General features: G+C 55.0%; 1 protein-coding gene across 3 annotated transcripts in view; it reads left to right on the top strand.

Annotated features, from left to right (window-relative positions):
- Positions 1-12374, top strand: part of PTPRU (protein tyrosine phosphatase receptor type U) — a 249745-nt gene that overhangs the window by 203966 nt on the left and 33405 nt on the right. For 2 of the 3 annotated variants that reach the window (XM_067530833.1, XM_067530832.1), the window contains exons 17-21: positions 1615-1687; positions 4106-4182; positions 8245-8281; positions 9808-9905; positions 10003-10119. In XM_067530833.1, the coding sequence (XP_067386934.1) occupies positions 1615-1687; positions 4106-4182; positions 8245-8281; positions 9808-9905; positions 10003-10119 (402 nt within the window). Of the gene's footprint in view, positions 1-1614; positions 1688-4105; positions 4183-5257; positions 5276-8244; positions 8282-9807; positions 9906-10002; positions 10120-12374 lie in introns of all 3 variants that reach the window. The other variant, XM_067530831.1, reaches the window with a different exon arrangement.

Genomic DNA, 12374 nt, shown 5'->3' with positions numbered 1-12374 from the left:
GAGAATAACTGGTAGATGGTCCCCTCTTGTTTTAGTGCAGGGAAAGTCTGCCCCCAGGGTCATTAATGCCCCCATCCCCAGTCCCTGCCCTATTTGGCTGAAGCAGATATAATGCCAGGATCTGCTTTCTGACACTCGCCACAGCACACGCAGCAGGACTTATATCCCGATTCCTTGGTGTCCCCCAGGCCTGGCTATCGAAATCCCCCAGTGAAATTACTGTTTAATGTTCACTGGTTTCAAGTGCAGGAACCTTTCCAGCCCTCTCCTTTATGTATTGGACAAACCATCGTTAGTTATCATCATTAGGGCTGCTTGAAAAGCTGCTGCCTGGGTGCAGAACCAGTCATTTGAAGAGCACTTCGATATTATGGGCGGGGAGAAAACATATAATTTCCTTCCACTTTCTGCCTCTTACTCCAATCCATGAATGTTGCTGTTATTATACACCAGCCTGTTCTATGAGGGAGAATAAAGGTAAGGAAAGACCCAGAGAATGAAACAATTTGTAATTATCTGAAACTCAGGGATTTCTGGATGCAACTGAAATTTGTATCTGGCACACAGATGCTCCAAAAAATGCACCCATGGGGTGTGCGTGTGTTTGTGTGTGCATGTGCGAAAGGAACATAGTCAAAAAATCTCCCATGCTGTGTTTTGTAGTGCTAGCCCCTGCCTATTTGAAGGTGGGAATTAGGGTTGTTCTTTGGTTAGAGAAGCAGATTTTAAGTCAGGATTTTTGGATTCTGATCCTGGGTCAGCCACTGCTAGTGCCTCAGTTTCCCTTTCTAAGAACAAATAATACAGGCTTGGCTCACAAAGTAGTGGTGGAGAGTTAATGCTTTGGTGTTTGTGAAGCCTGTTTTGGTGTTTTTGCATGAGAGGCTGCCCCAGAGCAAGGTGTTGTTATTAGTATGTGGTTTCCAGACAGAAATATGATTGCTATTATTTATGATTCGTTGTCATTGACTATTCAGATTGGGGTAGTGTTCAAAGGCCCCAGTCAGGATCTGGACCCCACTGTGCTACATGCTTCACAAACATGCAGAAAGATGCACTCCAAAGAGTTTCTCATAACTTCCTCTGGCCTAAGGAAACCAGACTGTAGTGTGTGTTGTGTGGATGCACAATGTGCCATGTGCCGGGGCATTCCCTAAAGGCCCCAGCATGCTTTCCCCAGGGCACTTCTTGCAATGTGTGATTTCCTCATTGCTATTGGTCACTCGTTAAGGCTAATCAAATTCATGCTTCAGGGCCTTAGTTAGTTGCATGTGAGGGTCAGGAAGGAATTCCTTCATGTATACCCTGACCAGCTGGCTAGGCCAAGACACCTACAAGTTGGTTTGGCAGGACCTACTTTAAGAGTTGCTCTGATGGGGCAAACTTGTGTGTCGCAGTGTTGTGGTGTTTGTGCTGGGAAGTGGCAAACCAATGTTATCACTTAGGATTGGGGCCTTAGTTCTTAAATAATGCATTGTGTGTACAAATTGCTGCACAAACATTAACTGATCAACCTTGACAAGTCTGGAGCTAGGTGTGATGGGGTGTTTGCTGGCCGGGGCTGCCAGAGTACCTGTTCTCTGGGTAAGTAATACACTTTTCTGCTTTCTTTAGAGTTTCTTTGAAGGCTGGGATGCGTCGAAGAAGAAAGACAAGACCAAAGGGAGACAGGATCACCTGCCAACCTGTAAGTGGCTGAGACAAAGGGTTTTAAAACGACAGAAGAACCTTCCTGCCTAATATCTGAATGTGTCGAAACCTCTGCAGAGAGTCTCCTAGGAATGCACAGGGCAGCAGAGGGCTGGGGCACTGGGGCACAGTGGGCTAACGTAACGTGCTGGCCTCCTAACTCCACAGACCATGGTTAGGCTTTGCTCTTGGGTGATATCAAGGTTGTTGGTTTCATTTCCGTCCCTCCTGGACATTTGCCTCCGTTGCTCACCATGGAATGTAACGGGCGCTTTCCTGTGCCGCAGACTCACCAGGACAATGGAATTGTCCTGTGGGTGTTACGATATCCGGGCCAGTCTGTTGCGGAGTTTGGGGCTAGCCCCAGGACACCCTGGTTTATATCAACCCACCATCACTACCCCAAAAAACCTCCTTGCTCTGTCCACTGCGGGGATAGGGTAGGGTGTGTCGGGAAGACCTGCCCAGTGCTTGTCCCCTTGCTGTGACTTAGGGTGAATCTGTGCCCTACACGCTTAATTGGTGTCGTGCTAAAGGTCTCACGCAGTATCTCACGCCGAGCCCCCGGCAGCCTGCTGCGTCACGGCAGCGTGCGACCGGGCGATAGTGCTCGGTTGTGATGTGCTGATGCTTTGTCGTGATGTCCCACTAGGCTCCCGTGTGTGGCGGCCATGGCACGGTCACATTCGAGAACGGCACAAGGGGTGCCGGCGACGGGGAGTGACCTGGGGTGCACCCCAGGAAGGGGTGAGTCAATGGGCTAGGCAGGGGTGGGGCACAAGGCACCGGTTTGATCAGAAGTGGATCAAAGCCCAGCCAGAGCTGTGTCACCACACTGAGCCGCTCTGAAATCCTTCCCCTGGTTATTTTTATTGCTTCTAAATATATCTGGCTCCTCTCTTGGCTTTGCAAATTGCTGCTGCTTGTTCACACGGCAGAGTGGAAGCAAATTGTGCCAAGCACATAACGGAGGCCAGCTGCAGATGCCCCTGCTCCAGGGTTGGGGAGGAGGCGCAAAGGTCTGGGGCTCTCAACTCCTCCCTGCTCACCCCCCCGCTTCTGCCCCTTGCATCAGGTGAAGGTACCTGGGAGCAGCCACTGTCTCTTTCTAATGGCGGTGGCTCCCACGGTAACGGCCTGGGTGCTCCTGCATGCCAGGCGAAGCAGCAGCTCGGCCATGCTCACTGGCACGGAGGGGAAGGGGGGAACAGACCCGCGATGCCTGCTCTCCCCCCAGCTCAGACTAGCAATCTGGTAGCCTGCACAGGGGAGGAACGGGCTGCTTTGGTTGACACCACATGTCCCGGGTGCAGCTTTGCACTGCCGTGCTCTAGTTTGCACAGCGTGGGGCGCTGCCACGATGGGCTTGGTGCATCCCCTCGCCGTCACGTGCTCTGCTGCAGTCAGTGTGGCTAGGAAGGTCGCCCAGTGCCACCATGCGTTCCACGCCCTGCTTGGCCAAACTCTGCCGCCCTGTACGCCACCGTGCCGCCCTTTGGGCTGGATGAGTTAACCGCAGGGCTAACCCCACCTTCAGAAATCACGGCTCAGGCCCTAAAAGTCCTGGGACTGGCTGGAAACTCAGAAGATTTTAGAGATGATAATTTTGGGGTGTTTTTCAATGGCTTCAGGTTCTGGGCCTTTCGACTCAGGTCCCGTTTCCCAGCATCTCTCTGCAACCTGGAGGGCTAGAAACTTCCTTCTTTACATGACTCCAGGAGCTGGGGCTTTACATGTTGCATATTGTGAGGCTCATGATACAATCCTGGGAGACTCCTCTGCACACCTATCCCTGGCGGGGAACGTTCACTCTAGAGGCCTGGGAGGCTGGGAGGGAAGGTGCTCAGCATCTCGCAGGATCGTGTCCTGATACTCAGCAGTGGTTCTTTGCTGCTCTGCATGCAGCTCTCTTCGTGTCCGGGGCTCCCGCCGCACGGTCTGACCTTGGGTGGAGCCAGCGGTATGCTCTGCCCAGGGCAACTCCCTGTGGTGCCTGCGATACCAGAGTCTCTGAGCCCTCTGGCTCCTTCCTCGCTCTGACTGTAAGGGGCTCCCCAGGGATTTGTCCCACAGCCCTAGGGCAAGCGAAACATAAACGGGGGTGGACCAGAGCCCATAATCTGGGGCAATTTGAGATCATGGGCAACAGTTCTCTGCTCAGAAGAGGTGCTGGAATAAAACAGCAAGGAATAGCAGCAGGGCTACGGGTCAGGAGTGAGGGGCACCGGTGGGAGTTTGGGTGGGGTGGGGGCAGGACTGCAATAGCAGGGGGGCCATGGATCAGATCCGGAGTGAGGGGCATCAGCAGAGTCTTTGATAAGAAACCACGTCCCCGCAGGGGCGGCGCCGTGCGGGAGCAGTGCAGGGTGTCCTCTTTCTGCGCCCCCACAGCGGCTTTGTCCGACTTGCTTTGCAGATGATCGACATCGAGTCAAGCTGCACCCCCTGCTCGGGGACCCCAATTCGGATTACATCAATGCTAACTACATCGACGTGAGTACCCGGGGGGCTCTGCGCCCGACCTCGGCGTCCCCGCTGCACGCTCGCCGGGCGGGCGGCGTGGGGACGTCACAGCGTCCACGTGTGGCCGTGCATGTTCTGCTAGGGCAGGTTCTGCAAATCCAAGGGGGGAGGCGGCTTCCTCGGTGAGGAATGTCTGTGGTGCAGCAGGCGGGTTTGTCTAACTAACCCACCGCACCCTGCACGACAGGGCCAAGCAGAACTCCTCCCACAGCCTGGCCGGCTGCTGCTCTTTGGCTCTCGCTAGTCCCCCTTCAGTGTCCCCAGCACCCCGTCTCTCTCTCTCTCTCTCTCTTTCATTTATTCCCTCTTTCTTCTGTGATCTGTTCCTCCCCATCCCCGTGGACCAAGGTGTCTCCCTCTGTGCGGAGGGCGTCAGAAATGGAACATCAGGGGAAATGACCGGTCATGGTGAGGGACGTAGGCAGGGCGGGAGTGATGGGGGTGGCCGGTGGGTCAGGCTGTGGGGCACAGACAGGATTGGAGTAGTCAGGGTGGGGTGCATGGGTGGGACTCTGGGGAAGCTTTCATGGTTCGTGCCAGATCTGTCCATCCCTCGTTTGCCTGGGCATTAAGTCCAAGCGAGTCCCTCACTCCATAGATTGTTGTGTGAGTCGCCGCAGTGCTTCTTCTGGGCCTGCCAGCACCGCCCAGTTCACAGCACGGATGGGAGAACCGGGCAAAGTCTGGGAGCTCAGGCAGAACTCCTTTGGCAAATTCTCTCCTTCTGAACTGGAGCAAAGTCCCCTTCTTCCCCATCTCCCCCTCCCATCGCAGTGGGGTGCCCCCAAGGCTGAGTGATGCCCCCACAGGGTCATGGGGGATGGGTTGTCCTGAATAGTTGAATCTACCCAGCTGATCCGATGGGGTAGCGGGATCAACGCTGAGTCCCCCATTGCTGCTGCTGCTTCCTGTCTCTGCTGTCTTCCTTCTGTGGCCCACTCCACGGCTGGCTGTGTCCTAATCTGTTTCTTGGACTGTACCTTACTAATCTGCCTGTCTCTGATCTCTTTTTCTTTCGAACCTGTGTCCGATTGGGATCATTAAGATTCGGATAAACCGAGAAGTAAGTAGCCTGTATCTCTCCCCTCTCTTCCCCCCCAACCCCTCCACTTTCCTTTGCTCCACCCAAGACACTAACCTGGTGACCCCCTTCTGGCTTGTGCTCCTGCCCTGATTAAAGTGGTGCAGATGTGTACAGGTGCTGGTTAGATACGACTCAGCTGCCGGTCAGGAGTCTGGGATTCAAGTCCTGCCTCTTCCAGAGTCTCCTTGTGTGACCTGGGCCAGGCCGCCATCCCACTGTGTGCCTCGGTTCCCCATCTGGTACTTCCCTGCCGCACAGGGAGGTTGTGAGGATACCTTTACCAGGCCTGATTCTTGTCTGCACTCTCTGCACAGCTGTGCCAATGCAAAGGGGCCTTTAGCTGCACACGGATCACATGCACAGCCACTCGCAGGCGGCTTTACCCGGCTGAGTGGTGTCAATTGGCAGTGGGAATGCCAGTGGGAATCAAGCCCAGCAGAGGCACGTGGGTACAGCAGGGGTAGTAGCCACAGGAGGAGACAGAGAGGACTGGATTGTCCTTGGCACTGAGGCCTTGTTTACATAGGAAAGATTTTTCAGTGTAACTTCAGGTGTGACTTCAAACTGGAACAGTTCTACAGGTATAATTCTCTCCGGCAGACTCACTCATCCTAGCACAAGAAGGTTGAGCAGATGTAGCTTGGGAAGAAGTTTAAACTAAACAAACAATCCAAAAGAAGTTGCTCATTTTTTTAAAATCAAGACTGGCTGTTTTTCTAAAGATCTGCTCTAGGAATTATTCTGGGGGAGTTTCTCTGGCCTGCATCATACCAAGGGTCAGACTAGATGATCACAAGAGTCCCTGGGAACCTAGGAATCAGTGCTGGAATAAGAGTGTCCGCATTGGACTAGAAGGGGCCTCTTGGGTCATTGAGCCCAGCCCCTGCCATCTCAGGCACCCCGTCCTATCTGCCTGTATAGCTACTCAAGCTGTCGCAGGCAGACGAGGCTTTTACCATCCCTGGAGCCGTGTCGAGGGGCCTGTGCGTCAGAATCAGGCTGGAGGGTGTTTGGCTCAGCGTCCCCCATACTGCAGCCAGAGCGTGATTGCTTTTGACTGAGCGGGAGGATTATATTTGTATGTCTGCCCATCAATCTTGCTGCCGTCAGAGGGTTTTGTGGTTTTTATTTCCTTATTGATCCCCAGAAATTGCACCATTAAAGCATGGTCAAGTCTGCTTCTCCCCTGTAGAAATACCCACCCCTGGAAACAGACCCTGCTGAAATTGCCGATTCTGTCTCTGCAGCCGGAGCCCTTCCTTTTCTTCTTATTGGCCTTGTTAAGATTTGCTCTGCCATTTGGGCTGACACTTCCCTGTTAAGAGTTAGTAATGTTTGTAGTAAATGGCTTGGATGAATGAGGATAGTGGGGCCATTACTCAGAGCCACGTGGCTGCTGTGGACTGGGATATTGTTAATAGGGCTCTTGTGATGACATTACCTGCAGCCTGAAAATGTTTGTCAGCGCCACTTGTGTGAGCAGGAAGCCTCTGAGCGAGACGCCTGTCCTCCGAATGCCCACGCCAGCGCTTTCATCGTCTCTCTGGCTTCCGAGCTGTGCACGCAGCCCGGCTGCAGATAGAAAGGCCCAGGAAGGGGCTGGGTGAGCGGCTTCCGACAGCATATTGGAGTCGAGAGCAGGGTGGAGGGGGTCAGTGCATTGTCTGGGTGACCTGGGGTGATTCTGTGGTGAAATCTCTCTTCTCCACCCCCCTTTTTGGGGTCCTGTTTCCCCCTTGGACTCCTCTTCCTCACCCGACCCTTTTTCAAATTCCTGCCCTCCTCTGATTGCCCATCTCCCCCTTTTCATAGTCCTCCTCGCCCCCTGCCCGCCCTGTGGCCCCCTTCCTGCCCCTCTGCATGCTTTATAGTTCCCTGCCCTCTCTCTTCCCGCCCCCTCCCTGCAGGAGAAGGGAGGCGGGTCTCTCGCTGTCACCTACCCCCTAGCGACCGAGAGAGGAATTCCCGAGAGTCGTTCCCATGTGCAGTGTGCCAGACACCTGTCAGGGGTGGTGTAGACAGACGGAATCCTGCTTCGGTGAAAGGGGATGGTCTAGATGGTCCCGTCCAGCCCTACATTTCTATGGCTACGTCTCCACTTGGCACTGGGGGTGGGGGGGTGATTCCCAGCTCACGCAGACATACAAGTGCTAACTCTCACCCAGCCAGGGCGCTAATAATAGTCGTGTAGCTGCGGTTGCACAGGCAGCAGTGGCACGGGCTGGCCGCCCCGAGTACAGATCCGTGGGGTCTGGGTGGGTTTGTACTCAGGGCAGCCAGTCTGTGCTTCTGCTGTTGCAGCCTCTGCTACCGTGGCTTGGCTGCTGTTTGTAGTGTCTCGCTGGAGCAGAGCGAGCAGGAATGTGTCTGCACAAGCAGGGTGTAGAGGCCCGTGTCTGTCCCTCCGTGTCAGTCTCAGAGGCAGGCCAGGCCCCTCGCTGCGCTGGGCATCATCACACCTTCAGCTCCAGGTGGAGATGGAACCTATAACTCAGTGATGTCAAAAAGCCCCCCTGCCTTCCCAGTGGTGTCTCTGGAGTTTGCCTCGTATCCTCACTGGCGTGGATCGGGGCTCCTGTCCATCCCGAGTGGGATTTTCCTGGCTTTAAGGAAGGTTGCGCCTTTAGAGAAAGACGCCATTAGCCACCGCAAGCTCCGCGTCCAGCAGGGTGAAAAATCTCAGGTTCTCGTGGGCGTGGAGCGTCAGAGTCTCAGCGCGACGTCAGACGTATCAATCTCTCAGCCTGGCTTTGTCTGGGACCCAGGGGAGTTCTGAGCAAGCAGTGACCTTCACCCTCTCAACACGGTCCAGTCCACTGATGAGCTGGCCGTCAGGTCGGTCGATGGGAATAGGTCTCCATGGCAGCCCACAGTGAGGGTGGCTCGTTAGCTGTGTCTTGACCGGATCTCCTTCCCTAGGGGTTTAACAGAATCTGCTTCCCTTGCAGGGCTACCACAGATCCAACCACTTCATAGCCACTCAAGGTAAATTGCCTTCGACCTCCGGGCTTTGTCTTTCGTTCTCCGCACCTCCCGAAGCGGTTGGGCACACGATGCGCTGGGGGTCCGGTGACCTGCAGCATTACCCCCTGGGATTTGGGTTTGAATGTGTCAGACAGGAGATGAAATCCATCGTTTAGTGTAGGGTGGGCTGCAGACTGGACTTCCTGAAAGTTATCCCAGCGCCAGAGCACCAAGCCAGACGGCTGGCTGGAAATTCCCTCGACTGATGAAGAATGATCACTGGCGACCCTCTCGGACGGCCCTGTTCTCCCTGCAGGCTGTCCAGGGCTTTGCATGCCAAATGGGGCATGGCACAGCAACACTACAGAGTTATTTAGGGCAGGAAGGGACTGATCTGAAGCATGCTGAAGTTAATGGAAAGGCTCCGGTTGACTTCAGTGGCCTTTAGCGGAGATGACTACCGGATCTGGTTGAAATGGCCACCAATGGACTGGCTTCTCTGTGCCGGGCGATTCCAGTCTCATTGCTTAGGGGCTATGTGTGGGGACAAGAGGCCGGCTTCCTTAACCCTTTCATCCCAGCACACCGCGTCAGTGGCTCAGCAGAGCTGCGCTCAGATCGAAGAGTTCCGGTGCCGTCACGACCAGCCCTGCGATTGTGCACGAGTTCAACAGCTCAGTGCTCATGAACAACCCTCTAATAACATGAGTTGCAATCCTAGCACCCACGGGCAGCCTCAAAAGAACCAAGCGCTGCCCATTGAGTGCAAGCAACCCTACAATAACAAACCAGTGTGCACAGCCCACCTCTCACAGGCAGCCCGACAATAACAAGGCAGTGCATGCAGATCCAGCGCCCACAAGCAGCCTGGGAAGAAAAAAAATCACTGCTTGCAACCCCATTGAGTGTAGGCAACCCTACAATAACAAACAAGTGGCACTGCGCAAGCCGGTGTGAACAGCCCACCACTCACATGCAACCCTACGATAACAAGTGAGAGTGTTGTCAGGAGGGGAAGATAACATTTCAGTGAGGCGCAAGATTTAAGCTTCAAACTCCCAAGGAGTTGTTATTACCTAAAAAGTGAACAGGGGGAAAGGGAAATGTTATGTTATTAAGACTATAAGCTCTCCAGAGCAAGGACTGCCTGTTACCAGAGGCAATGCATAGGGGGGAGGCATGTGCCCCCCCAGATTTCTCCCAGGGTTTGCCCTCGGGGATACCTCCCTGTGCAGCAGCTCCTGGAGCTGGCGAGCTGCAAGCTGTGACCAAGGGGAGAGGAGCAGCAAACAGCTGGGAGCTGCAGGGAGGATAAGATGGGAAGGCGTGCTGCGGGGGCCTGACTCAAGCTGTTCGGGGGGGACCTTTAAATTGTGCCCCCCCCCCCTCCCCACAATCAGCAGGTACCACTCGTCTCTGCCTGTTATGCACCTAGCACATCGGGGCCCTGATCTTGGGGAGGCCTTGCTGTGATATAAGGATGGTGGTTTCCTACGCCTCTAATAATCACTAAGGGGGTCTCAATTCTTTTCCTGTCTGTCCTCCAGGCCCCAAGCAGGAAATGGTGTACGACTTCTGGCGCATGGTGTGGCAGGAGCACTGTTCCAGCATAGTGATGATAACCAAGCTGGTAGAGGTGGGAAGGGTAAGAGACCAGTTCCCGTTCCTCTCCCCGACGGCTTTGTCTCTGCTGGGGCACGTCCTCCGGCAGGGCTAGAGCGTGGTCTGTTTGCTTGTGGCAGGTGAAGTGTTCCAAGTACTGGCCGGACGACTCTGAGATGTACGGAGACATCAAAATCACCCTGGTCAAATCGCAGATGTTGGCGGAATATGCCGTCCGGACGTTCGCGCTGGAAAGGGTAAGCGCCTGCTTTGTGCGGGCTCAGCCCCGTGGATGTGTGAAGCCTGTTCTATCCCGGGTTCGGTTGTGCTGTGGCTCTTATCAATGTGCTGCCAGGGAAGGGGATGCTGCCAGAAAGCAAACTCCACAAGCACCCTGCCGGGACTGTCACACAGTGATCTACCACCTTGCATGTGCATCTCTGCCCCGGCTGGAGCCAGGCAAACAAACCGTGCTCTCACACACAGCCACGTAAGCCTGGAGTAAATGCATTGACTTCAGTGGGGTCACTCCAGATTACACCGGGGTAGATGAGAGCAGAATTTGGTCCAGGTGCTGGGACTGGTCTTGATATGTTGAAGCTGAGTAGCTGTTCACCGAGGACCTGAACCAAAGCCTAATTCAGTCACTGGACAGACTCCCATTGACTTCAGTGGGCTTGGGATCTGCTCCATAAGGATGAACTGGTTGGGGTACCCGATACAAGACCTAATGTCCTCCGGTCTCTCCCTGGCCGGTGCAGCATCGCTCCTTACAGTGTCTCCTGCCGTGCTACCTCCTGCCCCATTTAAATGACCCAGACAATGGGGCTTTCTCTTGGGGAGCCGATTTCCTCCGTCCGCTCCGCCTGACCCTGGGGAAGAGGGATATTTGCTTGATGTTCAGCGGACGTTTCCCCTGGCTCAGCTGCACGCCAGTGACTCCTAGCGAAGCTCTCTGTGGCCTTCAGGCTGGGAAGGAGACACTCTACAGGCAGGTTGTGCAGAACTGCTCTTTATTTACATGGTCACTGTTGATCATTTAATTTCAGGGTAAGCACCATGTAATTGCAGAGGGAATGAATGATCACTTCCATCCTCTAGTGTGGAGTGCAGGTTACGTGGCAATTACTGTACAGTACGGTGCTTTGGGACATAACGAGTGTAATGGAGCCCCTAATCAACAGGAACATGAAATTACTGTCTACTTACGAGCTAGGCACCAAACAGCTTCCTGGAAACTAGTCCATTCATTACCAAGCCATTCCTTACGGCCCCGTAGGCCTGTACGGAAGGGCTGCTGATGGTGAGTCTCTTTTTAACCCCATCGTCGCTGATGGAAAAAGAGCTGAGGTCATGAGGCTGTAGGGTACAGACACATCTGGCCATGGCATTGCCATCTCACAAGGCTTCGCAGTGGCTACTTACCCCCTCACTGAGACGGTTAATTTGCGGGGCCTATATGGAAACACGAACACTGTATCCTGGGCTAGTAGCCTGGGGCAAGATTCTCCCTTTCATTTACACCAGGGTAATGTGTGGGTAAGTGATCATCATTTCCATTTAGTAGGATTTTATTGCTCTGACGCTAGCCCCAACCCCATAACCTAACCCCAACCCCGCCTGGTGTAAATGGCTACCCAAGGTGCAGGGTAATGGAGAATCAGGCTTCTTGAGGAAACACCTGACCGTGCCTGTTCCTCAGTGACTGCACACTCGCCAGCACCCGGGCACGCTCCCCCCCGGGGACGCGATGACACGGCCAGTGGGGAACAAGTGTGTTCTCGCACACCCTCTGTGTGTGGCACAGCCAGCCCCTGGAAAGGCAGGAACTTCACATTGCGTTCACTGGCTGTTGGTGTGCTGCTGTCCCTTCTCCCCCGCTGGCAAAGGCAGCCTCGCTGGTGACATGACTGGAGCAGTGTCAGGTTAGGGTCTCCTGACAGGATACCGCTGCAGGGACTTTCCCTTTGGAGTGCTGGCCGCCCGGCCAGTGGCTCCCAGAAGCCGTGTTGGTGGCTCGCACGCTCACATCCTGTCGTGGCTGGGCTGCAGCTGAGGGGCCCCTGCTGCCAGCCAGGGGGAGGCCCGTCCTTGCCGTGACACAGGGACCCCTGGGCTCTGGCTGCCCTGGGAGTGCTGGAGCGGCACCGTGTCGAAGTTGAAGAGCAGCTCCAGGGAGGGCAGCTCGCCTTTGTGGGCTGCAGAGCAGGCCTGGGGCGCAGATGGCAGGGGGCAGTGGCACAGGGACCTGCCCAGGGGAAGGAGGGTGTCCCAGCATGGAGGTGAAAGTGGAATTGCGGAGCCTCCCTTCCACACGGATGCCCACCCTGCCTGGGGTTGGCCGCCTTGGCTCCCAGCATGGCCAGTGCAGCAAGAACCTACGTTTGGGTGCGTGCTGCCCACCCCTCACACTGAAAGCAAAGGGGAGGCACTACCAGATGCGGGGCCAGGGAGGAGCTTGCTCAGAGGGACACCCAAAGAGCCAGCCAAGCCAGCGCCAGCAATCTGGGTC

Source organism: Emydura macquarii, unplaced genomic scaffold, assembly GCF_026122565.2.
Source record: "Emydura macquarii macquarii isolate MOO-44397 ecotype Brisbane River unplaced genomic scaffold, CSIRO-AGI_Emac_v2 contig_3113, whole genome shotgun sequence".
Classification (NCBI taxonomy): domain Eukaryota; kingdom Metazoa; phylum Chordata; order Testudines; family Chelidae; genus Emydura; species Emydura macquarii.
This window is presented reverse-complemented; position numbering and strand designations above follow the sequence as displayed.